At 61.2% G+C, this 26,239-nt stretch overlaps 1 protein-coding gene across 7 annotated transcripts in view; it reads right to left on the bottom strand.

Moving 5' to 3' along the window:
• The window catches only part of NAV1 (neuron navigator 1), a 292,762-nt gene that overhangs the window by 10,747 nt on the left and 255,776 nt on the right, over nt 1-26,239 (bottom strand). For 6 of the 7 annotated variants that reach the window (XM_073319526.1, XM_073319524.1, XM_073319527.1 and 3 more), the window contains 14 exons: nt 18,196-18,334; nt 17,177-17,477; nt 15,154-15,847; nt 13,846-14,289; nt 13,379-13,420; nt 12,443-12,591; nt 11,244-11,414; nt 10,128-10,180; nt 9,814-9,837; nt 9,623-9,700; nt 8,124-8,207; nt 7,297-7,408; nt 5,880-6,001; nt 169-365 (listed from right to left, as the gene is read on the bottom strand). In XM_073319526.1, the coding sequence (XP_073175627.1) occupies nt 169-365; nt 5,880-6,001; nt 7,297-7,408; nt 8,124-8,207; nt 9,623-9,700; nt 9,814-9,837; nt 10,128-10,180; nt 11,244-11,414; nt 12,443-12,591; nt 13,379-13,420; nt 13,846-14,289; nt 15,154-15,847; nt 17,177-17,477; nt 18,196-18,334 (2,610 nt within the window). The remainder of the gene's footprint in view (nt 1-168; nt 366-5,879; nt 6,002-7,296; nt 7,409-8,123; nt 8,208-9,622; nt 9,701-9,813; nt 9,838-10,127; nt 10,181-11,243; nt 11,415-12,442; nt 12,592-13,378; nt 13,421-13,845; nt 14,290-15,153; nt 15,848-17,176; nt 17,478-18,195; nt 18,335-26,239) is intronic. The other variant, XM_073319528.1, reaches the window with a different exon arrangement.

Genomic DNA, 26,239 nt, shown 5'->3' with positions numbered 1-26,239 from the left:
GCTGGGTGCCCCACACCGTGGCCTGGGGCCTGAGCAGCTGGCACGGGAATCCAAGTCTATGGGCCAGGCTCCCAGCTGGAATCCATGCAGTGTCACTGGGTCACACCAGCGGGGGATCTGGCCCCGTGCATAGCCCCGGGCCAGCTGCAGGGCAAGGGCTGCCCTTACTCAGTGGCGTCGATGCCCACGGAGGAGGAGTTGGAGGACTTGATGGAAGGCGAGGCAGTCTCAGTGGAGCCGTGCTGCAGCTTGGGAGAGGACGGGGCTGAGGAGTCGGGGGTGGCGATTTCCTCGATGTCCGAGTAGGAGGAGGCCGACTTGGGGCCCTTCTTGATGCTGAAGGCCTTGTTGAACGAGCTCCGGAGCTGCAGAAGACAAGGAGGATGTCCAGAAAAGGTTAAACCACAGATCACCCCAGCCGTGACACCAGACACTTCCCCCGCTGGCTCCAGCCATCTCCCATCCTGACCCCAGCTCTGGCCAGCAGGCGACAAACTCCAGGGTCGCTCGGCAGGGAGAGCTTTATCTTGGGTTCCTCCCGGGAGATTCCATCTCCCCCAGCCCTTCCGCTGCTGCACTGGCCCCGCAGGGGCACCCCACAGGAGGGTGGGCGGATCTTCCATGATCACGAATGCACGCGCCCTGTGTGTCCCCCCCTCCCTGCTTGCGAGAGCAGCATCCTGACAGAGGAGCCGGCCCTGGGGGAGACCGACCGGGATGTTTGGTGCATCCCCTTGCCTGGGTAGAAGGAAAGAGCTGGTCGACCTTGCACATCACCCAGCCCCAGCCAGGGGTCAGAGCCTCTTACATCCTGCCTGTGGCTACTCAGCCATCCACAGGGGAGAGGGATACTACCAAAAAAAAGGGGCCAATTGTGAACATCGGTGTCCCTCCAGACCGAAGTGGGGATGCCATGGGGTCCCTGCATGCCTGAGTGCCCCTACCCTCCGACCTCCATCCCTGTTGCTGTTCATACCCCTGCCCCCACTTGCTGCCCAATGCTTAGGGCCCAGATCCTCAAACCCCAGACCCACTAAAATCAGTGGGAGTTAGCAGCCTGAACAGCTGTGATGATCTGGGTCTAGGTGCCCCATGCCCCTCCGTGGGGCTGTTGGCAGAGGGCAGCGTGGGACGAAGCCGTAACCCTGGGGGCTTCAGCACAGTCGGAGGGACCCAGCTGCGTAAGTTCCAGGCCTATCGGCATTCCGCTGGGCCCTGGGTCAGCCCAGCCCTCCTGGGAAGGAGAAACGGCCTCCCTGAATGAGCCCTCCAGTGCTGACGGAGGACAGCCAGGAACCCCCACCCCCATGGGCAGGTCCCACCGTGCCCGCAGCTATCAGACACGCTTCCCCTTTCCGGAATGCAGAGGTGCACCTGAGCAAGCAGCCGCAGAGGCAAGCATGGGCGCGCTCCGAGCCTGGCTGAGCCAGCATGGCCGTGCCCAGTGCTGAGGCACGTCCGCGTTACGCTCCAGGGACAAAATCCCACAGGGCCATGGGCGGGTCCCATCACCGCCCCCTGGCGGCACACACAGAATATGTCCCCCGTGGGGCGGCTCCCGGGCATCCACACACAACCCCTTGGCACCCCAGGCCAGCGTGACAGCGGCAGGGCCACTCATGCCATGCCAGCTCCACTCCAGCAGGAGGCACCCTGGGGCACATCCAGCCCTGCCAGGACTCTGCAGGGCTCAGAGGAGTCTGACCAGGGAAGACCTTGGCCTGCTGCCGTCCATCCCTTGCTTGAAACAACCCTGAAAGGGGACTGCAATATGAGGGAGCCGTGTGATCCAAGACCACTTCAGGGGCCCCCTCCCTGCTTTGCCAGGGGAGCATGGGATAGTGGGGAGAGCGGCAGCTTGAGTGACAGCACTCGGGGTTTCTCTTTCCAGCTGTGGGGGGCTGGTTCCACCCTTCAGCCCTACCGGAGGGCACAATGGGACTGTTACCACGCCGGCTGCTCTGTCTGGGTCTGGACTGGCTCAGCTCAAAGCAGCTGTAACTGGCTGCCCTGCGCGGGACTCCTGGGACGGGAACTGCCAACACCCAGGGGCGCAGAAGGCAGAGATCAGCCTCGGGTCTCTGATGCGGGGTACCCAATCCCAGTGTTCTCTGGGAAACTCATTACCGCCGCTCCCAGCCAATCACCATGCCTGATTCTACGGCCGCAGAAGAGGATTGGCTGGCGAGGGATTCTATTCGAATGGGGTGGCATCGGGTGAACACTCGACCGCACGCCGCTAGGGGACAGCCTTTCAGAGGAACACCCCGTTCTAGTGGACGTGGGACATCCCATTCCCCTAAAGCCCAGCTTGGCGGTGCCACGAAAGGCAGCGGGCGTGAGGCGGGGAGAGCACAGTCCCTGTCTCTGGGGGCTTGAGTCTGTTCTGTCAAGCCAGGCAAGGCTGGTGGGAAGCTCCAGCATGGGGGAAAGCATCACAGATGCCAAATCACGGGGCTAGCGCGTGGTGGCCGGGGGCCCATGTGGTGCTACAGAACATCTCTGTGGCTCTGATCACGGGGGAGCCTGGCTCAGGAGGGAGAAGGCCAAGCCCACACAGCCCTGGGCTCTGGTGTCCAATGCCGCCATTCTGCAAGGCTCACGCCCGCCCCACTGAACTCAACGGAGCTGCTCCTGCCAGTGCAAGGAACCCAACCCAAGGACTTGGAATCCAGCCCCAAAAGGCTCACCGGACTCTGAGGACTCGGAGAGGGGATGCTGCTCGTGCCCAGCCCTGCTTGAGCCTCCCCAGCAAGGAGGACGACGGGGTTGCTAACACATGACGGGCCCGGCGGCCCAGACTCCTGCTCAATCCGCATCCCAGATGGAGCATGCAGCATGCATACACGCACACACCGGGGGCACAGAACAGAGACACTGACTGAAAGGACGGCTCAGGGGGCCAGACGCTGTGATGGGCGGAGGGGACTCTGAAATGGGGGTGTCGCCGGCCTCATTCGCGGTCCCACACCAACCCTGGATCTCTCAAGGAGGCTGCTCCCCTTTAGCGCTTTCACAACGACTGCAGGATACCAACCAGCCCCTGTGGATTGCCGGGTGCGTCACCAGATGGCATGTCACAGGGCTGGCAATCAGTGCATTGCTCTTTCATTACCCTGGCCTTGCAGCATGCCTGACAGACCCGTACGGACCAGACCTTCCTGGGAAGTTAAGGCCCTGTTCTGCTCCCAATGGAGCCAATGCACAGCTCGGTTCAAAGGGGGCAGGACTGGGTCTTGGGGATGGGCATCAGCCTGTTAGCCAGTGGACTAGGCCTGGTGGGCAGAGAGGGCTGGACAATGTGGTCGGGAAGGAGGGCTCCTTACTGAAAATGCTGCATTTTCAGTGGGGAAAAAAACCAAAAAACCCCCAAACCATCAGAAGTCTGGAACCGAAATATTTTGATTCTGAACTGCTGCCAGGGTGCTACATGGGAGATGCAGTTCAGTTGCCTCGTGCTCCCGTCCTCCTTCATGGGCTAGGATCCCCAGTCAGACTACAACTCCCATGATGCACCGTCTCGTCGCTTGGCCAGGACAGGCTGTGCCTTATGGCAACCCAGTGCATCATGGGAGATGTAGTTCGATGGGGGGGAGGGGGGCAATGTCCCTGAAATTCAGTTCCTGAAATACAATGGGGTCCTTCCCAGGATTGGGGGGTTGGCCTTTGCAAACAGATTTTCATATTAAAATATATCTGGTCACCTTGTGTATTTCAGAGGGGAAGGAGGGCGACCCAGCTCCCTCCAAGGATGGACACCGCCCTCTCTGGAGCCAGTCAGCCCATTGAGAGGGACTGGGGTGCCTTGGGGGGCCCTGTTTTACCTTAGGGCCTGAGCCTGCAACCTCCATAAATCTGTGCCTATGGGGCTGAAGGACATTCGGCCACCATCTACTCCAAACACGTGGCAATGCCGGGCACCATCACCAGAGAGGGGCAGTGACCTGCCCACAGCCCCACGTGGTGGGTGGCCGAGTCAGATTAGACCCACATCTCCGGACTCTCAAATTCTCCCCCTCCTAGCACCAGAGGATGCGGCCCTTGGAGTTGAGTAAACGAAGGAGCTTGGAGAACTTTGCCCTCTCGTCCCATTTGGTTTCAGCAGATTCGGGATGGGAGTGGGGATGCCGGCGACCCAGGAGCAAGGCTGAGGAAGGGGTCTCAACCGGCTTGGCTGAAAACACTGATGAGAACTTTGGGTGAGAGAAACTTCTTTAGCCAGGAGGGTCAGTTTAGCCTCTAGAAAGCGTCTGATGATTTTGTTTTCAACTTAACCTTCTTTCCAGCATCCTCACTCCTCATGACTTGACTCTCTAGTCTCTGACGATAAACATATTCTCGTGTTTGCTATAAATATATCTTAGCTGGGGTGCTATGCAGAGGGCTGATCCTCTGATATGTGCAGTTCCTTCAGGAACAGCGGGCTGGATAATTTGGTGAGTGCTCAATGCATCCGGGGCTGGACACGCAGGGAATGCGCCGAGGGCTCGGGACTGGCCTCTACCTGTTGCTACCAGCACAGACCGAGTGAGGCCCGCAGAGGCCTGGAAGGCAGGGCAGAGGCATCATCACAGCCCTGGGGTGTTCCCAGTCTGGCCAACGGCAGCAGAAGGATCCCATGAGCGCCTACCCAGCCTGCTGTCGCAGCCCCAAAAGGTTCAGAAAGTTCAGGCTCTGGGGCTCTCTAGGGATTCGCTCCTCACCCGGAGGAGGAGGTCCAAAGCACGGCCTGTCTGATCAGCAGTGACTAGCCAGCTGTGGTACCCAGCTCCATAGGTTTTCAGGTTCTGATTAATCAGTCTGACCTCCTGCACCGCCCAGGCCAGAGATCCTGGCCCAGCCACTGCTGCCCTGAGCCCCAGGCCTTGTGGCTGAGACAGAGCATTGCTCCAAAGACCCACTAAGGCGTTTCCGGTACCAAAACTCAAGGGCACCCAACAGCCCGAGCCCCCTCTGACAATTCAGACCCAGGAGCCCAACTTCCCTTGGCCAGAGCTTGATGGGGAGATGGGGGCCGAGGAGCTAGCTTCAAAGCTAAAACAAGCCCGTAAGCCAGCAACGCTCGGCAAGCCCGGTGGATGGACCATGCTCCACGGGTGGTCAGCGCCAATGGAATGGATGGAATGGTTAGTTTCATGAGTGCTGTCCCACTGGAAATGAGCGATCGCCCTGGACGGGGGGCAAAACACGGGGAACCAGGGGGGTGGGAAAAGGTGTCAGACTTACCTCGTACACCTGGAAAAAAAGGGTTGGGGTCAGCATTGGGGGAGAGAAAACAAAACAAAGCAAGACTTAATCACACACTCAGCTCAGAGCCCTGCCTGTACCGAGCTGCTGGAGTCAGTGCACAGCTAGGGAGCCCTGGAGCCCTGGGCAGCCTCCCCTAGCTTGCTGCAGCCGGCCCGTCCCCTCTACCTGAGCTGGGACCTGGAAAGAAGGGGTGACTGACCCCCATGGGGAATCCTGGCATGGGAGGGCGACTGGGCTGGTCCCTGCTCTGTCCAACTGCACCGCTCCAGGCTGCATTGCGGGAGCCAGCAGTTCCAGTGTGGGATATGGGGGGAGGGAGATCAGTCTGGAATGGTGCACACGTACTGGAACTGGGCTGGGGAACTTTCCTGGGTGGGCTGAAAACCCTGCCCAGCCAGCGACTCAGCCCTCAGTCCCAGAGTTGGCAAAGCACTTCCGAGAGGAAGTCCCAGCCTGCGGCGTCCCCCTAAGGCAGACAGCAGCATGCTAATCCGGGGCACCAAGGGTCCAGCCCCATGCCACCGGGATGCCTTGTGTGCTAAGAACACAACGTGGAGAGCCCGTTCCTGGGGCAGATCCTTCCACAATTTCCCCCCCACGCCTCCTCCCCGCCAGCTCCCCTGACCTACCCAGCTCTTCTTCTTCTTCTTCTTGGCATCAGCATCCTTGCTGCTGCCAATGCTGGAGTGGCTGGTGATGCTGTTGAGGCTGGAGATGCTGTCAGAGGAGTTCTGCCTCTTGATGCGCAGCTCTGGGGTCCCAGGGAGGGAAGACAGAGAGAGAGGCTGAGAATCTACGTGTTGGCAAAGAGCCCTCCCCACTGGGGCCAGTCTCACACCCCATCTATACTGCTCTGCTCCCCTGGCTCAGCCAGCATCTTCCCCACCCCGGGCTTAGCCCCAGCTCCTGCGCCCTGCAGCGGCTTCCCTGGATTTCTCTGCACTTCGCTTCTTGCCCGTCCAGCACCATGGGGATCCTTATCTTCCCTTATGGGATGAGTGTGCTGTCTTCAAGAAATCTGTTCTTATGGGAGCTTTGAGACATTTTGCCACCATCTAATAATGGTTCTTTGTCCTCCTAGAGCACCCTGCTAATTTGGCAGGCAAGAGGGAAGGATCAGAACCCCCTGGTGGCAAATAAGGGCAGTACACAATTCTCAGCGATTGGTTCAGGCTCTCTCCAGACTCAGGCAGACATTTCTGCATCAGTTACATTTGGAGCAGGCTTTCAAAGCACCAGAAAATCTAGAAACAAGTGTGTGGAATGAAAGCGGGGATTCCCACAGTCCTGCAGCAAAGGGGCTGGGTTCTCCCGTAAATTCTGTGACGGGGCTCTGTGCAGGGTGGGTTTGCACAGACTGTAAGAATTAGACACAGATTTTCAAATGCTCTGCACCCAGAACCAGAGTGAGATTTCCAAAGGTGTTTCGGTGCCAAGAGCTTGAGACCTCTGAGGATCTGCGCCCCAGTGCCCTGTGATCGGCTGGTTGTAATTAACAAGCCGCGCTTACTACAACAGCGGGGGGCATACACAGCGGCAGCTTGCTCCCATTGGGATGTGCTGACAGACCACGCTGGGTTCTCTCTCATCATCGGCCAATGTTATTCTGTTTCAATGAGATTCCAGACTCTCTCTTCTACCTGGACTTCAAAGAGACGCTCATACATATTGCATCAAATACACAAGGACCAGGCGAGAGTGACACGGATCAGACACGTGCCACGGGCTCCCAATGGCTGCTGAGAGACGGGAGACACTGATGCAGGATGGTCTTTGCTGGGCGTTACAGGGGGTGGGGTGGTAGAGCAGACACCCCATCTCTCCTGGGGGAGAACGCAAGACATTGCACTTGGGGGCGTTTTAAACCTCCCAGCTTCTTGTGAATGAGCAGAATCCCATTGTCCCCCTTTCCTCCCCATCCTGACGAGGATCTGGATCCCCTGCCTTGGTGAGGACATGACCGGGGGGGTCTAGATCACAGGCCTGGCGCTGGCCGCACAGCAGCAAGAAGCAGGGGTGGCAGCATTGCCACGGTGCCTGGCTCACCTTTGGGCGTGACGTCAGTCCCATTCAGAGCTCCTTGGATCACGGCTTGAGCCTCCGAGTTCTTCTTCTTCAAGAAGTCGATGGTCTCCCGCAGGTCCAGCAGCTCCGTGTCCTGGCAGAAGCACAGGGAAGATACCCTGTAGTCCCTGGTTGGGTGGAGATGCTCGGGACATCGCTAACCCATGTCCACAGCAAGCACCTCTCCCCCCAGCCAGGACACATGCCAGCTGCTTGCTCAGGGTGCTGGGCACAGCGGGCTACCAGCCTCCAGGGCTAATAGCCAGAGTCCTCCAGGGAAGCCCAAGAGAAAAGGAGGGTCTGGGCCGGAGGCTGGGTGGCTGGTCCCAGCCACTCCAGGGCAGCCCACTGCACCAGCCGGCACAGACCCTGGACGCAGGAGAAGCTCAGGCCCAGCAGGGATGAGCATGGGCGCTACGTGTGGGGGTAGGTGCAATCTCCAGTCAGCCCCCTGGGGGACAGCTGCCCCAGGGATCAGCCCGAGGCACGGCTAACCCCCTGCAAGGACGTGGCAGGCTCTGCTCCTTCTCTGGGAAGAGGCTTCCCCATCGCCCAGCGGGCTGGCTGGGGCCCTCTCCTGGACGGAGGTGCCGGCCTGCCCATGGGTTGGGCACCCCTTCGCAGATGAAGCCCTGAGGGGACTCACAGGGAGCTGACAGTGCCAAGTTCTATCCCCCAGGCCCTGCAGCTTCGCTGAGCCCAGTGGCAGCCAACAGGAGACCCCGGGGGATCGGGGGGCGGGGAGGGGAGACCTGCTCCCTGGCACAGAGACCCCGGTGCCCCACCAGCTCTCCCTGTGCAGCACCCACCTTCTCTTCCGCGGTCTCTGCCAGCTGGCGCAGACGGGACGTCATGTTCACCAGGCTCTGCTCGAAGGCCGCCACCAGGTTAGCCTGAAAGGCAGTGGGAGAGGGCGTCACGCTCAGCCAGGGAAGTCCCCAGCCGGCCCCTCTGCTCGGACCACTGGCCGCTGCGTGGTGAGCGCCCTGGGTTGGGGAGGTAAGTGTGCGGCATCCCCCCCATCACCTCCCAGCATCACTGTTCCCTCTAAGCTGTGTGCGTCCACCGATCCTAAACCCCACGCACACAGATCCTAAACCCCGCGCACACAAAAATTTACACAGAAGAAATTTTTTGGGCACGCGGCCTGTCAAAAATTAGAGGGAACATTGCCCAGCACGCTGCTCTATTGCCTGTCCTGTCCCGGAGGGACCCAGGCTCACGAGCCCCGCAGCCCTGTCCGTACTATTGCCATGGTCTCTCGGAACAACGGCGGAGAAGAGCCCTGATCTCTCGCCCCCTGGGGAAGAGACTCTCTCCCAAGGAAGGGGGGGTGGGAGCCAGGGGGAAGGTGCCGGAGGTGGGGATGGACACCTGGAGTCTAGGGTGTGGAGGGATGGTGCCTGAGCGAAGGGGGCCTGGGATAGGAGCAGGTGGATAGGTGTGGCCCTTGCGGGAGGGTTCCCCCAGGGCTGAGAGTGCCTGGGAGGGTTCACAGTTCGGTGCTCGCTCCGGGTCTTGCCGCTCCGACCCCTCTGGTCCTGGGGCCAATCGTGCCGAGACCACAGACCAGAGCAGCCACGCTCATGCCACGCCACAGGGCGTGTGCAGTCTCTCCCACTGGGACGCAGCAGGCCATCTCCCAGGGCCACGCCTCCCCCGCGCAGCGGCAGGCTTGCCCGGCGTGCCAGGGGCCCTGCGCACCGTGGGGACGCTGCGTGGCTCCGGGGTGGCACTCCTGCCCTGCAGAGAGCAGCCATGTGGGGGGGATGATCTCAGTGGGGAGGTGACCCCACCCCACAACGTAGATCTGGGAGTGCTGTCAAAACGGGCATCTTCCTGCAAACGGCCAGTTGAGGGTGCCAGGCACAGGGGATGCACTGGCCCCAGCCACCCGAGGACACTCCACTGCCAGCCGCTCCTCTGACCCATCACCCATCATCTACTCTGACCAGCTCCTGTCCCAGGGAGAGCTGCACAGGCTGGAGTGCCTCTGCTGGGCACTGGCCTCTGCATCTCTGCCCTGCCCGCCCTTCGATGCCAGCTCTGCCCCTCGTGTCCGCCACGCGGTGAGCCTTCCCCTCCTTGCTCCTGGCAGGGTCAGAAATGTCCCCATCTGCTCGCCGGAGCAGGGTGCGTCCAATCCCCGCCTTGTCCCCAGTGTGATGGTCCCACGTGCCCCATCACTCCTCCCCCCATCTTTAAGGGATTTCCACAGTTGCGCGTTATAGAGGGTCGAGAGACCTCTGATGATGCCCCCCACTCCGGACAAGCACTAGGCCTGGCCCGGAGCTGCGGCTGGACTCACATTGGCTGACAGCTGAGACGTCAGGGTCGCCACCTTCTCCTGGGACGACTCCAGCTCCCGGCGCAGCTTGCGGATTTGCTGGAGGGGAGAGAAGGCAAAGTGGGAAGGGTCAGGGAGGAGTGGGCCGCTCCCCCCCTCGGGGGCTGGGAGCGAGCCGTCAGGGCGGGTGGAGAAGTGGGGTCTCACCGTACCTCGGATTGCATCCTCTCCTCCGCCTGGCAGAGCACAGCGCAGCAGGAAGGAGAGACAGAGAGGCCAGCGTTAGGACAGAGGGGGGAAGTGAGGCGCAGACAGGCAGAGACTTGGGGGGCAGAGCCATGCACAGAACTGAACCCCACCCGCAGCCACCGTGGGGCTCCTCCCACAAAGCCATCCAGACAGCAGCTGGCTGCAGCCACCCCCGCAAGGCCCCATCGGCGTGGCCGGCCCGTGGCCCCCCGCCCCCGGACATGCAGGGAACGGGAGCGCCCCGGCGCGGGCGGGGGACCGCGGGGGCAGCTCTTACCGAGGAGTAGGTGGAGGAAGCGCTGGAGGCCAGGGACAGCACCGATCCATGAACTGCAACAGAACAAACACGTCTGAGTCACGGAGCCCTCCACCGCGCCCTGGCTCAGAGCGCGGGAGTTCAGGGGGCGAGTGCCGGCTTTCCCAGAGGGGTCTGCGGGGCGCCACAGCAGGGGATCAGTGGGGAGGCAGGGGCAGGAGAGGTACTGCAGAGGGACAGGTTACAGGCAGGGGCCACATTCAGCTGGGCAGCCTGCCCTGGCAAGCCTGCCCTTGCCATGCGGCACCACCCAGCCAAGGAGCTCACGTTGCTGTGGGGACGCCATTGAGCAGAGCCTGACCACGCCCAGGCCCCTCCTCATCCCTCTGAAGAGCCGGGTCAGCATCACCATCCCCATTATACAGATGGGGAAACTGAGGCACCAGGGTGGGGAAATGGGGGCCTTGCCCCAGGTAACACGGTGAGGCACAGCCAGGAATAGTCCGACTCCCAGCCCTGCACCTTGCCCATGGTGGCTCAGTCTCCCTCCAGGCCCAGCTGCAACCCCAGCTGCCCAAATCCTCCTTTCCTGGCCCTAAAGCCAACCCATCCCCAGCACCCACTAGGCTGCCAAACCTGTCGCAACGTGCCAGGTGGGCACCTGGAGCCCCCGTGTCCATCCGCTCATCTACCCTCAGGGACTTGTGGGCCCAGAGCCAGGTTCCCAGCCCAGCTTTGCACGTGCAGCCCCTGACACCTCCAGGGGCACCTCTGAGGTCAACCCCCCTATCCCCCAATAGGACTGTGCAGGTTCCTTCCCCCAGAGGAGCCACGGAGCCAGCACTCTGGGGCAGGGAGCAGACAGAGCCATGGGCCCTGCCACTGCTCTCACGCTCCATAGGGAAGCTGGTTTGACCCTTCCTGCTGCCCTGGGACTGACGGGATTCCCCACTTGCTCGCCAGCAGGATTAACCCTTTCTTGTCCCCCACAGTAGCAGTGCTCCGGATTGTGAGCACTGCCGCCGCCATCTACGGGTACCAAAAGGGATGCCCGGGGCAGGGGACCACGGAGCCATGCTATCCCCGGGTAACAGGGAGGAAGAGCCCGTCGCTCCGGCCGGAGCACGAGTGTCTCACCGTCATCCGCGGGGTCCCGGAAGGAGCCCGAGCGGATCATGCCCTTGGGTCTGTCTGCCAGGGAGAGGGTGCTGCCCATCTGGGAGGTGCTGTAGAGCTCGAAGGCGGAGTCGTGGGTGGGGATGCTGTTGGAACGGGTGATCCGCGGAGTGGTGGCAGCGGTGGGACTCACTGCATGGAGAAGGCAGGGGAGGGAGAAGAGAAGAGGCGGGCTCAGAAACGCATCTGGCCCAGAGGAGCGGAGCAGCAGGGAGTGTGGGGTGAGGAGGGGCCGGAGCCCTGAGGAGCCAGGGACGCGGGAGGGTGGGGGAGGACGCCACACAAGGTCACGCTCGGGGCCAGAGCCTTAGCTCAGGCAGGAAGGGGGGACACGAGCGAAGCCAGTACGCTAGGCTGAGGAATACCTGCTTGGGGCTGGCCCACGCGCTCTCCCAGGTGGTGCATCCTGGGAACAGCGTGTTCATGCCCAAAGCCGGTGTCAATCAGGAGTAATCCCATTGGGCCCCGATATCCCGCTCACTCACTTCGGTGTCAATCAGGAGTAACCCCACTGGGCCCCAATCCCTCCCCGCACTCACTCCAGTGTAAAACAGGAGTAATGCTGGGCCGGCTGACTCGCTTCGGTTTCAAACAGGAGTAACCCCACTGGGCCTGAACCTTCACGTTGGTGTAAATCAGGAAAATCCCACTGAAGCCAGTTCCTCTGGCACAAGCGAGAGAAGTGGGCCCCACACCTGTGAGGGACTCTCCTACCCGACAGTTTGCCTCCCACTCACTTTCACTGGGGGCGCTTTCAAGGGGAGCCCCCCACTTGCCCTCCCCGCCCCAGCTGGGCTATGTCAGAGCACGGCCCTTTGTGCAGCGGCTGCCCAGAGAGGAAGCAGAGGGCAGGCGCCAGAGGCCACCGGCTTAGCAGAGTCCTTGCCTGTCCTGGGGCTGGGCAGAGGGCCTGGGGGTGTGTTAGGCACTTTGTGGGGCTTCTCTGCCTCTGGTTTCTATGGGCAAGGCCCTCTGGACAAGCCAGCTCCGCCCTCTGCAGCACACAGGCCTTGCTGTGATCCTCGTGTGTGGCACAAACACCAGGGCCAGCTCCTCAGCGGCCGTAAACCGGCAGAGCTCCAGGGACGCTGCTCTCGATGGCGCTGCGCTGATTTACACCCGCCGGGGATTTGGCCCCGACCCGGCCACGGGAAACTGACCGATGTTCGTGAGCGGGCTTTTCCCGGCCAAGGACACGGAGAGGGCGGGAGGCGAGGGCAGCTCCGATGGGTCGTCCGACTCCGGGAGCCCTCCGATCGTGTGGGAGTGGCGCCTCTCCTTGGTCTCCTCTTGGGATTGGAGCTGGTACCTGCCGGGGCCGAGGGAGAGATCAGCGAGGCGACGCTGCCGTGGGTCCCACCGGCCCATTTTCCCCGCCAGGGTCGAGTGGCCAAAGGGCTTTGGAATGGCCACGGCTCTCACCAAAGAGCTCAGAGTAAAGCCGTGTGGTGACCCAGCCCGGACCCTGTCACTGGATCCCCCGGGCAGATCCTTGCGCCCACTGGGACGCTGTGGGGGCAGTTCTAGGGGCTCAGTCCTCCTCTCGCTCCGCACGGATCTAACAAACCCAATGGCGAGGGGGAAGGCTTGGCCTCTCTCTGGAGTATCAGGCGTACCAAGGAGGTGCAGGGCTGGGCTCAGTTCTCTGGCCAAGATGTCCCCCTCAGCCCTGAGGCATTTCCCGCTGCCCGGGACAGCACAGGGGAGGCCGAGACACCAGCCGCAGCACTGGGAAGCCAGGCTAGGGGGCGTGGGCTCGACACGACAGCAGGATCTCTGGCATCCATGAAGGGCTGGTCTCCCGCTGCTCCGGGGTGATATTTTGCCCTTGCTCTGAGTGACCTGCAGTGCCCTGGGCAGCAAAGCTGTGCTTTTGGTGCAAGAGGGAGAGGGGCAGGGAGGATGGCCCAGAGTTTAGAGCACTAGCCTAGCAAACCCAGGGTCAGTTCCTTGCTCTGCCACAGTGACCTTGGGCAAGTCCCTTAGCCTCTCGGAGCCTCAGGACCCAGCACTAATGGAGGGCTAGTACCTCACTCCCTGTGGCTGAGAGGCCCCTGAGTGACCGTGAGGGGGCCACACAGGCGTTGAGATTTTACCTCAGCCCCTTCTTGGGCAGTGTGTTCCGGTCGCGGTTGGTGCTGGGGAGGAAGAGAAACACGAGTCATGGTCGGCTCCATGGGCTGAGAGAGGGAGGGCAGTTGCCAGGGGCAGGCTAGGGGCAATGCCCAGCTGGGGGCCATGCCAGTTTGGTGGTGGGTGCAGTCTGCTGGCTTCACTGGGAGCGGGTATAGAAGGGGTGGGTGGGACCGGAGCCAGCGTTTCCAGGGTGCAGAGGGGATTCCGGCCCGATGCTTGTGCCTCACAAAGCTGTCCATCCCTAGAGCTGCCAGGTGCCCCAAGGGGCGAGGCAGCCCTCCCCAGGGGACCATGGTGGGAGTTGGGGTTCTGTGCCCCCCAGAGCATAGCAGGGAGGCTCTGGAACCCCCCTACCCCGATAGCCGAGCCCCAGCACATCTGGGAGGTGGCCCTCCTCCTGCCCACCCTCCCCGTCCTCCGGCGGCACCTGTCCAGATGTGCAGCTCTGGGGCTGCCGGTCCAGCCCTGCTCACTGGTCTCCTCCTCTGTGCTGATGGGAGGGGTGGCAGCAGGGGCAGGGGTGGTGGTGCTGCCCCCGGAAAAGGCACTGGGCAGGCTGATTGGCATCTGCAGAGACTCCATGCTGCGGTGCAGGCCCGAGAGCTTGGGGTACATCCTGCCCTCCTTGGGGACACTGAAGCCGCTCATGAGCTCCAGGCCCTGGGAGAAGCTGGCCGAGTTGATGTTGAGGATGGGGGCAGGGCTGGGGGCGAAGCAAGGCGTGAGGTGCCCGGCCGCCTGGTGCCCGTCCTGCCGCTTGCTGGCGTGGGGCTGGGGCAGGTCACTGGAGGACGGCAGGTCCAGGCTGTTGGAGTTGACCTTGTCCAAGTTGGCCAGGGAAGGGGGCTTCACGTAGCTCTTGGCGGGCGCTCTGTGGGAACACAGTACCGGGTTGCAGACGGGCAGCGGAGACGCCGGGCCTGAGGCTGAGCCCAGATGGGGGAGGAAGCTCACCTAGCAGCCTGAGAGCGTGGCGGGGCCCGGCCCGGTTCGGCACGGGAGAGCGGGACGGGGCCAGGCCCGGCGGGGCTCACACCCTGCACTCGCCGAGTACGGGGCCCAGCCTTACTGCTGAGGCCTGACCCACTTTTGGGGAGAGGGTTTAAAAACAAAAGGCACCTGTACAATCTGTTGGCGCCCCTAATTCTGGCCATTTCTCTAGTTTCACACGCCACCCACCCCGCATCACCTTGGCTCTCTGCCTGACCGAGGTCTACATCCAGATGCCATGGTGACAGGCAACCATACAAAACCCCAAGGCTGATCGACAGCCACACCACGATGCCTCATGACACCACAATGCCTCATGGGAGCTGTAGTTCGACTGCCTCATATTCCCATTCTCCTTGATTTGCCAGACTCCCTAGTTGGACTACATATCCCATGATGCACCCCAGTCTCAGCTCTTGGAAAGGGAAGACGACATGCATCCTGAGAGACCCTAGCTGTGATGCATTATGGGAGATGAAGTCCAGCTGAGGAGCCCAGCCCATACGGAAGAATGGGGACAGGAGGTAACTGAACCACAACTTCCAAGAGACACTGTGGCAAATACTGAAATATTTGGGGTTTCAGGTGTTTGATTTCCTAGCTGAAAACCCAATTTTCCATCAAAAGCCAGTTTGGATGGAAAATGTCTGACCAGCCCTCATGGCAAGCCTGCGGGAGGAGCCCTGGCTCAGGCTGGCTGCCTATGGCAGTGGGGCTGATGCTGGGAGGTTTCCCTGGCTCCTACCTGAGCGGCGTTGGGGGCAGCTCGGCCCCTTTGGCGGCAGGTGGGTGGTTGGCTTGGGCCTTGGGGGTGCTTTCAGGAGAGCCGATGCTCTTCAGCGAGACGCACTCGGAGTCCAGGGCCACGGCCTTGGCTTTGGCTTTCTCCTTCTCACGGTCCGTCTGGTTCACCGGGGCCGGCGTGCTCCGGCTCGTGCCGATCTTGGAGGGCTCCTTGAGCCGTGACACCGAGATGCTCCCTTGCTTGGTGCTTAGGAGGCTGGGGTCGATGCTGCTGCTCACAGGCCGGTTCCCGCCACGCCCGCCCGTCACGCTCATGGAGCTGGATTTGGCCGGCCGCGGCAGGCTCCGGTACTGGATGTTGGAGCGAGCCCCAGGGGCCAGAAAGCCAGGCTCCCCGGCATTGGAGACATCCAGGCTGGTTTTCCTCCCATTGACAGGCTTGACGGGGATGCCGGAGCTCTTCTGGATCTTGCCGAGCGTGGCCGAGCCACCCGCCTGCATCACCGTAGCTGTGCCGGTGGCAGGAGGTGGCTTCTTGTATCCGAAGGAGCCGGAGGTAGAGGGCCGGGCGAGCCCTGAGGGAGGCTTCTTGGCATCCCCAATCCGATCCCGGCCAGCATCGGAGGAAGAGCGCTGCAGGCCCGCGTTCTTCACAGACAGCTTGCTCTTGTCAGTGGCTTTAGCTTCAGGTTTGCCTGGGGGAGCGGAGCGAGATGGAGAAGGTCACAAGCAATACAGAAGCGTACCCCAGCCCCCTGGCCCTCCTGGGATTGGACTCCTCTGGCACAACATAGGCTCCTGTGGCTAAGAAACTTCACCCCATCCAGGGAGCTTCTGTTCTGCAAACAGCCTTGCTTTCACCTACCTTGAAAGAGCCAGTTCCCAAGAAGCAGGTGTGATGAGAGTAATTTAACAAGCCCTGGTTCTTACATAGCACTTCTCAGCCATAGATGCCAAAGCGTTTTACCAAGGAGGCCAGGATCATCATCCCTACTGGGCAGATGGGGAAACTGAGGCACAGAGGGGGCAGTGACTCACCCAGCGACACAGTCAGGAATAGAACCCAGATCTCCTGAGTCTCGGTCCAGTGCCCTCTCCACTAGGCCACACTGGAGCAGGGAACCAAGCCTTTCAACATGGAAATCTGTGCATGGTTTCCATGCAAAAAATCAGCCTCATTTCAAGGCTGAACCGAACCGAACGTGAAGGGCACCAACTTCCCCACGGTAGGGGGCACGACCACCGGATCATGTCAAAGATTGACACTCAACTTTTGCACAAGAGCTGGCACGTGCCCTGCTCTGTTCTGTAGTACTTGCCGACTGGAGGGACAGCTGCCAAGCCTGGGATGGGCCGAGCCCCCGGGACGGGGAATACACTGCGGGGAGCAGTCCAGCATGGGCCCCTGGGATGATGGGACTGACGGGCTCTTGGATGCCTGCTATCACAGCAGGCTGTGATGTGACACCTGCAGGGAAAGCACCTCTCGGGCCCCTGGGGAATCAGAGTGATGATGCCAGCGGGGTGGGTCTGGCACCAAAGGCAGCACGAGCCGGAGGTCACCAGCTGCCCACACTGCCCAGTGTTGGGGCAGCTGCAGGCCCATGGCCTGGGCGAGGCCTCGGTGAATTGTACCCACCATATGCTCTCCCCCAGGGAGGGGTGTGCGACCCCTGTAAGGCCCCCTAGAGCGTTCCCCAGGAGGACGCAGTAGTCCCCTCTCATAGCCTCCCTGGAGAGATTCCCAGCCGATCCCTAGGATGAATCCCGAGCATGCAGCCGCTTCAGCCAGCCATGGGGATCGAACCCCTGCCTGGGAGCTAAGGGAGCAGCTGGCTGGCGTGATCCCTGCGCCTGCCACTCGGGGGAGCCCTGAATCCACAGACCGGGCCTGTCCGCGGCACATGGCACTCCTGAGGCTGGCCTGCCCCATAGCCTGGAGGGGCTGCACACCCATTGGCCGAAGCCCCAGAAGGCGTGGGGAGGTGGGAGCACCCGACGCCCTCCCCCTGCTGCAGTCTCACCTGCCACTTTGAGGGTGCTCTGGGCTGTGTGGGTGATGGGCGAGGTCACTGCCACCGGTGGCATCTTGCCCTTCTTCAGGGGCCCCGGCGGGCCCAGGCTGACGGGCTTCTTCAGCTCCGCCGCCTTGGCGGGGGCCTCGTCGCAGCTCTCGGCCCGCTCCCGCCGCCACTTGGAGGCGCCGTGCTCCATCTTGAGGCTGCCGCTGTCGTAGTCCAGCTTCTTTGGGCCCTTCTCCTCCGCCTCGCTGTACCAGCTCAGCCCGCTCTCGGCCAGCGAGCGCTTCTCCGAGTCCGTGCGCAGCTGTGCGGGGCGGGGACAGAGCGGTGAGGGGGGCCGCTCCCAGCCAAGCCCACCCGCTGCCCGCCCAGGAGACGCCGCCCCTTGGGGAGGAGAATGTAGGGGCCTTCCCCTCTAGATCACAGGCCTCTCACCCTTGAGGACGGTCCAAGGGGCTGGGGTCCTGGTTCTCTTCCCAGCTCCACCACTGACCCACTGCGCACCACTGCCCCATTCAGTGCCTCAGTTTCCCTCTCTGCAGAGTGCCCGAGGCCATGCAGGGTCAGTGCCGGAGCCAGGAAGAGACCCAAGATCCTGACTCACACCCCAGTGCCATCGCCATAAAGGCTCATTCTGCTTTGGCACCAGGGCTGGAGGCTAACTCTTTAGATGCGGCATTACTGTTGCGGAAACGGGACAGCCCCACACTCTGATGGCCTAGACTCCTCTATAACCCAGAGCAGGCTCTGGGGCCAGCCCCTCTGCGGGCAGGTTGGGGCAGCCTGGCTGAAGTCTATGGAGCTATGCTGACTGGTCTGGCCCTGATGGGCAGAGACACTGTCCTTGCCCGTCGCTGCCCCACGTGTGGTGAGATGGCGGGCCGCAGTCGCGTTCTCAGCCACCAGGCGCCCACGTCACCGGTGCATCCCTCTCCCACCGGCGCTCTCACTGGGACACGGGCCGCCCCTCTCCAGGTCTGCCCTCCCCACCCCTTTCACTCCCCGTAGCAGTCAGCACGTACCGCTATAGCCGAGTTCCGCCGGGAAGCCGTGGGGCTGGACGGGAGGGAGTTGAGGGAGGAGCTGGCGTTGAACTCTTCCGAGCTGAGGTTGTCAGAGGCATCGCTGAGGCCACTGCTGATGGAGCTGCTCTCATCCCAGCTGGAGCAGGAGAGAGAGAGAGAGAGAGTTCCCTCCACTGAGCTGTGTGTCACCGGGGGAGAGCAGGGCTGCAGCTCCTACCCCCAGGGCTCCCAGAGAAAAAACAGCCAGCCCCCCTGCCCCTATCCAAAGGGCTTTCCGTGCCAGCATCACCCACCACAGCACCCACGGGAACCCCAGATCCAAACAGCCCCGAAGCCGCGGGAGCTCACAACCAGGATCCAGGTTTTGCAGCTCAGGCCCATCCCTCATACCAAGGAGCGGGGAGGAAGTTCGGAGAAGAGCAAACAAATTCGATGGAAGCTGCCTGGCCGGCGGATTCCCCAGGAGGGGAAGCATTACTCCGCAAGCCTCAGGAAGAGCAGCCAGTAACACATCCTCCCACATGGGTTATGGCTGCGGGGGGCTGGAGAGCTGCTCTTTCCCATACGGGCTGTGGGCCGGGATTTGGAGAAGAACAGGAGGGGGTGGGATGTTCTTCCAAAGGCTTCATCTCCACTATTGTGACATGCTTTAACCCAGCTGGAGCGCCCACAGGGACTGGGTGGGTAGCAGGGCCCGGCTGGCTACAGCCCAGTTTGAAGCATGCTTAAGCCCAGTTTTTAAAATCATCCATGAGATCATGGGACACAAAGACCTGGGGCTCGGGCCAGCAGCGGTGACACAGCAGGGGGCTGTGCGAGTCACGTCTGATCAGTCCCGTGCAGGAGGGGCCGAACTAGGTTATAACCTGTTACCCAAGCCGGCCTGTCACCCAAACATGGTTTGATCCGATTCAAACATGATCCCGCATCGTGGTCCAAACCACCGGCGAGCCTTCCCAGAGGGAGGGCACCATGCCAATCCCTCCTAGCCACAGGGCCAGCCCCACCGTGGGAGCTAGCCGTGAGCCAGTGTGAGCTCTGGTGTGTTCACAAGGGACCTGATCCTGCCCCCGTTCGAGTCACTGGCAAGACGTTCACTGACTTCAGTGCGAGAACAGGCTGGGGGTGGGGGGTGCTCCTCAGTCCCCTTGAGGGCACCAGCAGGACAGCACAAGGCACATCCACCAGCATGGACGGGGCAGGAGGCAGACAGCTGCTCATCCAGCCCCTAAGAAGCACACTTCACGCAGCCTGTGAAGAAAGCACAGGATGGGTGTGTGTAGGGGTAGTCCAGGGCTGGAGGCTAACTAGTCCTAGCGATCGGTTTGCTTGTGCCTGGTGTTCCTAGGATCCTCCAGAGCCTGAGTGTCCTGCAGGACTGTCAGGGCAGAGACTGGGTCCTTGTTGTGTCCAGACTGTACAAGCACCAATGATCCTACTTGGAGCAGTGCTCCGGGGCCCCAGACACATTAACACAGCCCAGAGCAGAGCAGAGCAACCAGCTCTCCAGCGGCCCAAGGATTAATACGGATCCTATTGTCTCTTTGACCTAACTAACCCTATATGGCGCTGACCACTCCACTGGGGCTCAGGGGTGGGTGGGGTGTGGCCGAGGGTAGACGTGACCCTTTTATCTTTGTCAGGGACTGAAGATGGGCTGGACGCAAAACCCCGCATTCCCAAGCCCCACAGGGCCCAAATGCTTCAAACCGCTCCCCATTGTGGGGCCTGAGCTCACTTCTAGCAGCCACTGATCCAGATAGATTAGTAGACACGGAGCTGCTTGATCTAGAGTCACCCCGCTGACACCAGGTAGCTAAGAGACACTGCACCTTGAAGCAGGTCACCCAGCACAGGTTTGTCTTTAACCACCGCTCATAGGGAAGGATACAACATGGACACCACTGGGATTTCTAGAGCAGTTTTTACATTTCAAACTGACTCCGGCCCCCTGCCCCAGCACCCCTGTCTGGTGGACTCCAATTCAGCCCCACCTCCCTCTGCTCATGGGTGGAGGGGATTCACTTTACAGAGGGGACAGATTCCCGGTTCCAGTAGTGATTCTGGTTCAACTTCAGCACCCCAGCACGTGTGGGCCAGTTTGCAGAGCCCTGAAATCACCTATCACAGCGCCACCCTTCCCCCAATGGCAGGGACCCCACAATAACCCAGCCCCACTGCTAGGAGCCAGCCAGGACCCCAAAGCTGGGCATGCCACAAGAGGGACTCCATATCTACAAGTTATCTGTGCCCACCATCACACAGTAGTTAGGAAAAGGACCCAGGAGTTCTGGTGCCCAGCCCATCAGACCATGCTCTCTCCCTCCAACGGCCGAAGGGAGAACACTGGATCGAATCATTCCCAGAGAGCCCAGCACTCGTCTGTGGCCGAGTCTCCCGCTCCAGGGTGGAATCCCACATTCCCTCTGCAGCCGAGCAGAGCCGTGCTGGAGCAGGAGCTGAGGACGGAAGGGAGGGCGAGGCTGCTCTGACCCAAGACTGATACAGATGCGATGGTTAGTTTTTAGAGACTGGCTGGAACCACCTGCTCTCCCCCTAGATCCTGCCCGGCCTGGCTTTGGGGACCTTTGGGACCAGATCCAGAGTCAAGGTTGGCAAGCGGCTCTCAGCTCCGTAACAAGCTGAACCAAACTCCCGGGTCCGAATACTCCCGGCTCTGGGCTATTCAAATCCAGGGCCCGCTCGGCAGGGGGTGGCACAAGCCCATCTCTGTGGATGTTGGCGCCTGCCTGAGCTGGGTGAAGGAGGGGATAAGTGCGATCCAGGCCCACAACCGCCCTGAAATGGCCCTGCTGACTCATCCCTCACCGGGGAGCCCCCCCATGCACACAGTCACCGACCCTGCATCCCCTTCCGGGAGCAGACCTTTCCCCAGCTGGGACTGGCATGTTCCCCCGGATCAGCCCGACAGTGATCGCCCCCTAGTGGCTGCACCCCGCTGCTTGCATTCCCAACACGCCATGGGGTACCTTGGTGTACACACCGCACTGGGCGCTCCCTCCACCCTTGGCTCTGCCAGCCAGCCTCAGCAAAGCCCGGGCCCGATCCTGCAGCCAGCGGTCCCAGGGAGTTCCCCAGCCCTGCTCACCCCAGAAAGGGCTAGCCGCATGGGGTCTGCAAGGGCAGGATCCCCGGGGACAGTCCACCCCGGGCTGGTCTCCTCCGCTCACACAGGTGTTGAGCTCATGGGCGGTGGATGGAGCCCCACTTCGGGGAGGCTAGCCCCAAGCTCCACCCCTTCCGCCCATGCCCATCACCTACTGAGGGGCTGGAAGTAGGGGGGCTGCCACACCCCCGGCCTGAACTGGATTCCACCGTACCCAGGGTTTACAGTTTGGTTCAATGGCTCTCAGCACTCCCACTGTACAAATGGATCCAGCACTCCTGACCACCTACACCCTGGTCTCCCCCGTCCTCACTCCCAGCCGAATGGTCTTTTCTCCCATGCTCCCCCAGCTCAGTCCCAGTCCCCACCCCAGGACCCTTAAGACAGGCTGCACATCCGATTTGAGAGCAGGCATTTGTGGTCTCTCCCACACACCTCTTTTCCACCCACTGGAGTTTTACTAATTTTAACATCAGCAAGAAACCCTCCCCTCCCCGCTCCCAACAGAGAGAGGAAGAGGCTTTGTCATGGAGCTCAGGGGGGCCAGGATGAATGCACACGCATCCGGGGAATACACACACACACACGGAACGTACAAACACACCATGCATCCATGCAGGGAACGCGCACACACACAACACATGCTGGTACATCCACCCAGCGGGAAATCCCCCTTCCCAGCCAGCCAGCCCCACTATACCAAAAATCCCCCACTGAAGTCACCGGCTGGAGCTCGAGGGCTGGGGCATGGGCACCTTCCGCACGGCTCCTGTGGCACGGAGGATTCGGGCACACAGAGGTGTGGTTGAGGCTATCAGTGTCCCAAGGAGAGCAGAGATCTTGGATGAGCGGCCCCAAGTAGACTAGGGTCATTGGAGACAGATGCCCCCCCGGCCCCTCATCCTCTTACCGCCGGGCTGTCCAATGCTCCTCCTCCCGGCTGGCGCCTATGCAAACATGGGCCTCCAGCCCTCTCTGTCCTGCCGGGCCGGGGCAGCAACAGTGGGAAGGCAGGTCTGTGGTTCACGGGTACCCCGACAGCAAGACACTGTCCCGACCCGGCTGCTGGGCCCCTGCCTGGCAGAACTCCCTCTGGAGCAATGGGCTGCTTGCCGGGGTAGCTGGGAAGGAGGCAGCAGGCCCCGGGGGGATAGGGGCCGATCTTGCAGACAGTGCCCCCACGCAGGCTCAGCAGACCGTGTGGAAAAGCCCATCTCCCAGGCTGTCAATCAGCCCTCAGCTGGAGTGAGGAAGGGCTGCTCCGGACTGCGGTGGCAGCTGCCATTTCTCCCAAAGGCCCATCCAGCTCATGACGGGGGGGAGCCGTATGCCCGCAGGGCTTCCCCGCCACAGAGGGGCCCAGATGAGCATGGCCTCCTTTCAGGTCAGTGGCTGAGTAGGTCAGCAAGGCCCCCGCAGGCCGGTCGAAGGAGTCTAGCTGTGGACAACGGAAAGGGCAAGCATTGGCGATGGGACGTGGGGGAGGCCCCTGTGCCCCAGCTCCGGCCCCGCAGCACTGGGGTGCATCTGGATACAAACAGGACAATGCATCGGAGATGCCCGTTCACAGCCAGCTCGGGCCACAGGGAGCATTGTGCTCAGTCTAGGCCTCCTGTGGACATCAGCCCACATTACATAGCCCCATGCTGCCGACCCTGACCCGTTATCCCAGCCTGGGGCTCCCCCCCTTGATCCTGACCTGCAGCCTCCTGCTATGCCCGCTCCTGGTCTGCTGGACCAAACACCTTTGGGGATCTAGACCTCAGAGAGGGGAGGGGGAACAGGGAGCTTGCCCGAGGGTGGAGGGGTCTGTGCCTCCCAGAGGTTGGGCCGCAATGCAGAGGGGCTGAAGGGAGGAGGGTGCTAATCATCAGGATGCTACAGGCCCTTTGGCTCTTGGTTGCCGGCTCAGTTCCAGCCTAGGTCAGTGATCAAGTAAAGCCTTTCCTGTGACTTGTCAGCACAATGGTCTGTGTGCCGCGAGTTGGTGGGTTCTCAGCCCAGCTACTAGGGAACCCCACCGCTCCATTGCAACCCTCACCATGCCGTGTTGGCAGCTAGGCCAGAGCGGCTGAGGACTTGGGTTTGCCCGTGGTCCAGGACCACCCCCTGTGGGTCTGCGTGGAGGTGCTGCGGCCAGGGCTGCCGGTGCCGCGGCTGTGCTTTGCAAACCTAGATAAACAGAGGACTCCAGGCACCACGGGGGTCCATGTGGCTGCACTGACTGTGGGGGGGCTGGAACCCTGCACCCGGAGAACCTTGTTAGGAGGGAGCTCGGGGGAGATGGTACAAGGGCTCAGTCGAGCTGGGAACGCCCATCTGCACATGCCCAAAGGGGAATGGGGTGGAATCCCAGGGGCAGGGACACCCGAAGGAGGGCACAGAGAGCTGAGCCAGCTCCCATGAGAGGGCCTGGGGACACAATGCTGCATGGGCCAAGGGGACCAGAAGGGGCCATTTCTAGTTTCTATAACGGAAGGACACTGCAGGGATGGACACGGAGCATTCAGCCTCCTGCTGAGGGACTGCTGCCTGCACCTTGGCAAAGGCTAATTACCCCACAGCCCATGCCCCTTGTGGGGCAGGGCTGAGCAGGCGGTCAGCTGGCCAGCAGCGAGATTCCTTTGTTCTCCCACACGGAGCAACTCGCTGTCAGCGGTCCCCCCTCCCCAAGGACCAGGTAATGCCCCAGCGTCTGGTGCTTTCACAGCCCCTCCAGCATGCTGGGCTGCTAGGCTCTGCAGCCGGGGTTTCCCGGGTCATGCAGAAGGAGGGGAGGTGGTTTCACTTCTCCAGCAGCTGGCTCCTTAATTAGTTAATGCCTCTAGCAGGCCCTGAAAGGCTCTGTGAGGTGCTAGAGAGGGGTGGGGTGTCCTTGTGAGCCTTCCCACAGCCGGGGGTGGGCAGCGGGAGACCCCGCCGCACTGATGGCAGAACATGCCCCAGCCAGCCCTGGAGATGCCAGCAGCAGGAGCAGTCCTGGCCCATTCGGGGGGCAGGGATAGTTCAGTGGTTTGAGCATTGGCCTGCTAAACCCAGGGTTGTGAGTTCAATCCCTGAGGGGGCCATTTAGGGATTGGCCCTTCTTTGAGCAGGGGGTTGGACTAGATACCTCCTGAGGTTGCTTCCAACCCTGAGATTCTAGATTCTGTTCCCTGGGCTGCAGATGGGTACAGCACTCCTTCCCATGATCCTGGCACCTTCCCCAGGAACATCTGGCTGAGGGCACTTAAAGCCAGGCACCAAAATCCATGCATAGGCATGTGACTGCAAGGGGCCAGCCCATCACTGCCCCATGGCCCATCAGAGCCAGGGTGACTCTGCCCCTCCATAAACCAGCCCCCCTTTATGCAGACACTGACCACTGGGTTAGCTATCTGGGTATTTCTCTGCCCCCCCCCTTACCACAGTATCTAAGCACCTCACAACCTTTACCGTATTAACCCCTGTGAAGCTGGGCAGTGCAGTTATCCCTATTGTACAGATGGGAAACTGAGGCACACAGAGGCTAAGTCACTTGCCCAAGGGAACCAGTTGACCCCAGGGCTCCTGAGTCCCAGTCCAGTGCCTCTAACAACTAGCCCACTCCTTCCGACCCATACAGCACCTGAGGATCTCAAAGCACTTTACAAAGCCCCCATCTCACTGTCAGGGAAACCGAGCCATCAAAAAGGGAAAAGTCTTGCTCAGTCTCTCACATTAAGTCAGCGACAGGGCCAGGAACAGATTTCAGCTCTCTTAGGTCCCGGCGCGACACCGCCCCACCGCATGCCTGTCTATGCAATCTTCACGCACACGAGGCGGGCCTGCTGGGACGCCCTGGGCAGCTAGTCCCTCTGGCAGTGAGCAGCACCGAACCCATGCCAGCCACGCAGGGCCACCTGCTTTAGCGCACAGAGCAGCACCCCCAATTTGCTGTAATCAGATTGCAGCAGAGGCAGGTCTGCATGCAAAAGGCAATTAAGGGAGCATGAGCCTGTATGTGAGTAAACACCTAGGTGATTAGGCTTGGGCACCAGCCAGAGCCACAACACACACCCCCTTGAAGGATGGGTAACCATGTTGTAAGGACAGATCCAGAGCCCTGATATTAAACCTCCTGCTGCAGGGCTTAAGCCAATCCCTAGCTATTAGGGATAAGACCTACCTGGGGATAGGTTGTTCCACCTCTGCCCACTGGGCAGTTCTTACCCCTGCCTCTGAAGCAGCTGGTACTGGCCGCTGTCAGAGACAGGAGACTGGGTACCGGATTCCAGCTCCGATCCAGCCGCGCCCATGTTCCAAGGATTTGTTTCCTCATTTCTGTGGCATCCCTTGCCTTGGCAACAGGGCTCCTCTGTGACAGGGATCACAACATAAAAGCACCAGGGGACCTTGGATGACCTCAAGCAAATCTTCACCCAAAGCTGGCCCTGTATCGGGAAGGCCGCTCGCTAATCTCTCTGTGCTGTAACTACTGACTCACAGAACCAACCACTTCTCCCTGGGAAAGTTATACCCTGTGTGGAAGCTCCTCCTTCCCCTGACCCGGGGCAGCTCCTGTGGTCTCTGGCTCCCACTTCCCCACTGAGCCTCTTTGCACTTTCCAGCACGGGATCCAAACACTAAACCCGAAACTGAGCTTGTTCCTTGTTTGACAAGGAAAGAAACCGCCTGGCTCGCTCGCCCAGAGCTAACGCGAAGCCCCAAGAGTAAAGTCCCGGTGAAGTCTCCGGGCTTCTCACAGCCTTGCGCTAGGAAACTTCACCGCCCTGATCCAGCAGCAGGAACTTGCTCTCTTTGGGATGGCACCCCCACCTCCCACGACCTCCAGCAGCGCCCTGTGAGTGAGGCAGCCTCTAATGCACTGGGGGTGTGAGTACTCAGAGCCCCCCTGCCCCACCCACAGTGATGGCCTCTTGCTCCATTAAGGTG

The sequence above is a fragment of the Lepidochelys kempii genome, chromosome 21 (assembly GCF_965140265.1).
Source record: "Lepidochelys kempii isolate rLepKem1 chromosome 21, rLepKem1.hap2, whole genome shotgun sequence".
In the NCBI taxonomy this organism is placed as follows: domain Eukaryota; kingdom Metazoa; phylum Chordata; order Testudines; family Cheloniidae; genus Lepidochelys; species Lepidochelys kempii.
The sequence above is the reverse complement of the archived record's forward strand: the minus strand, read 5'-3'. Positions and strand labels throughout refer to the sequence as shown.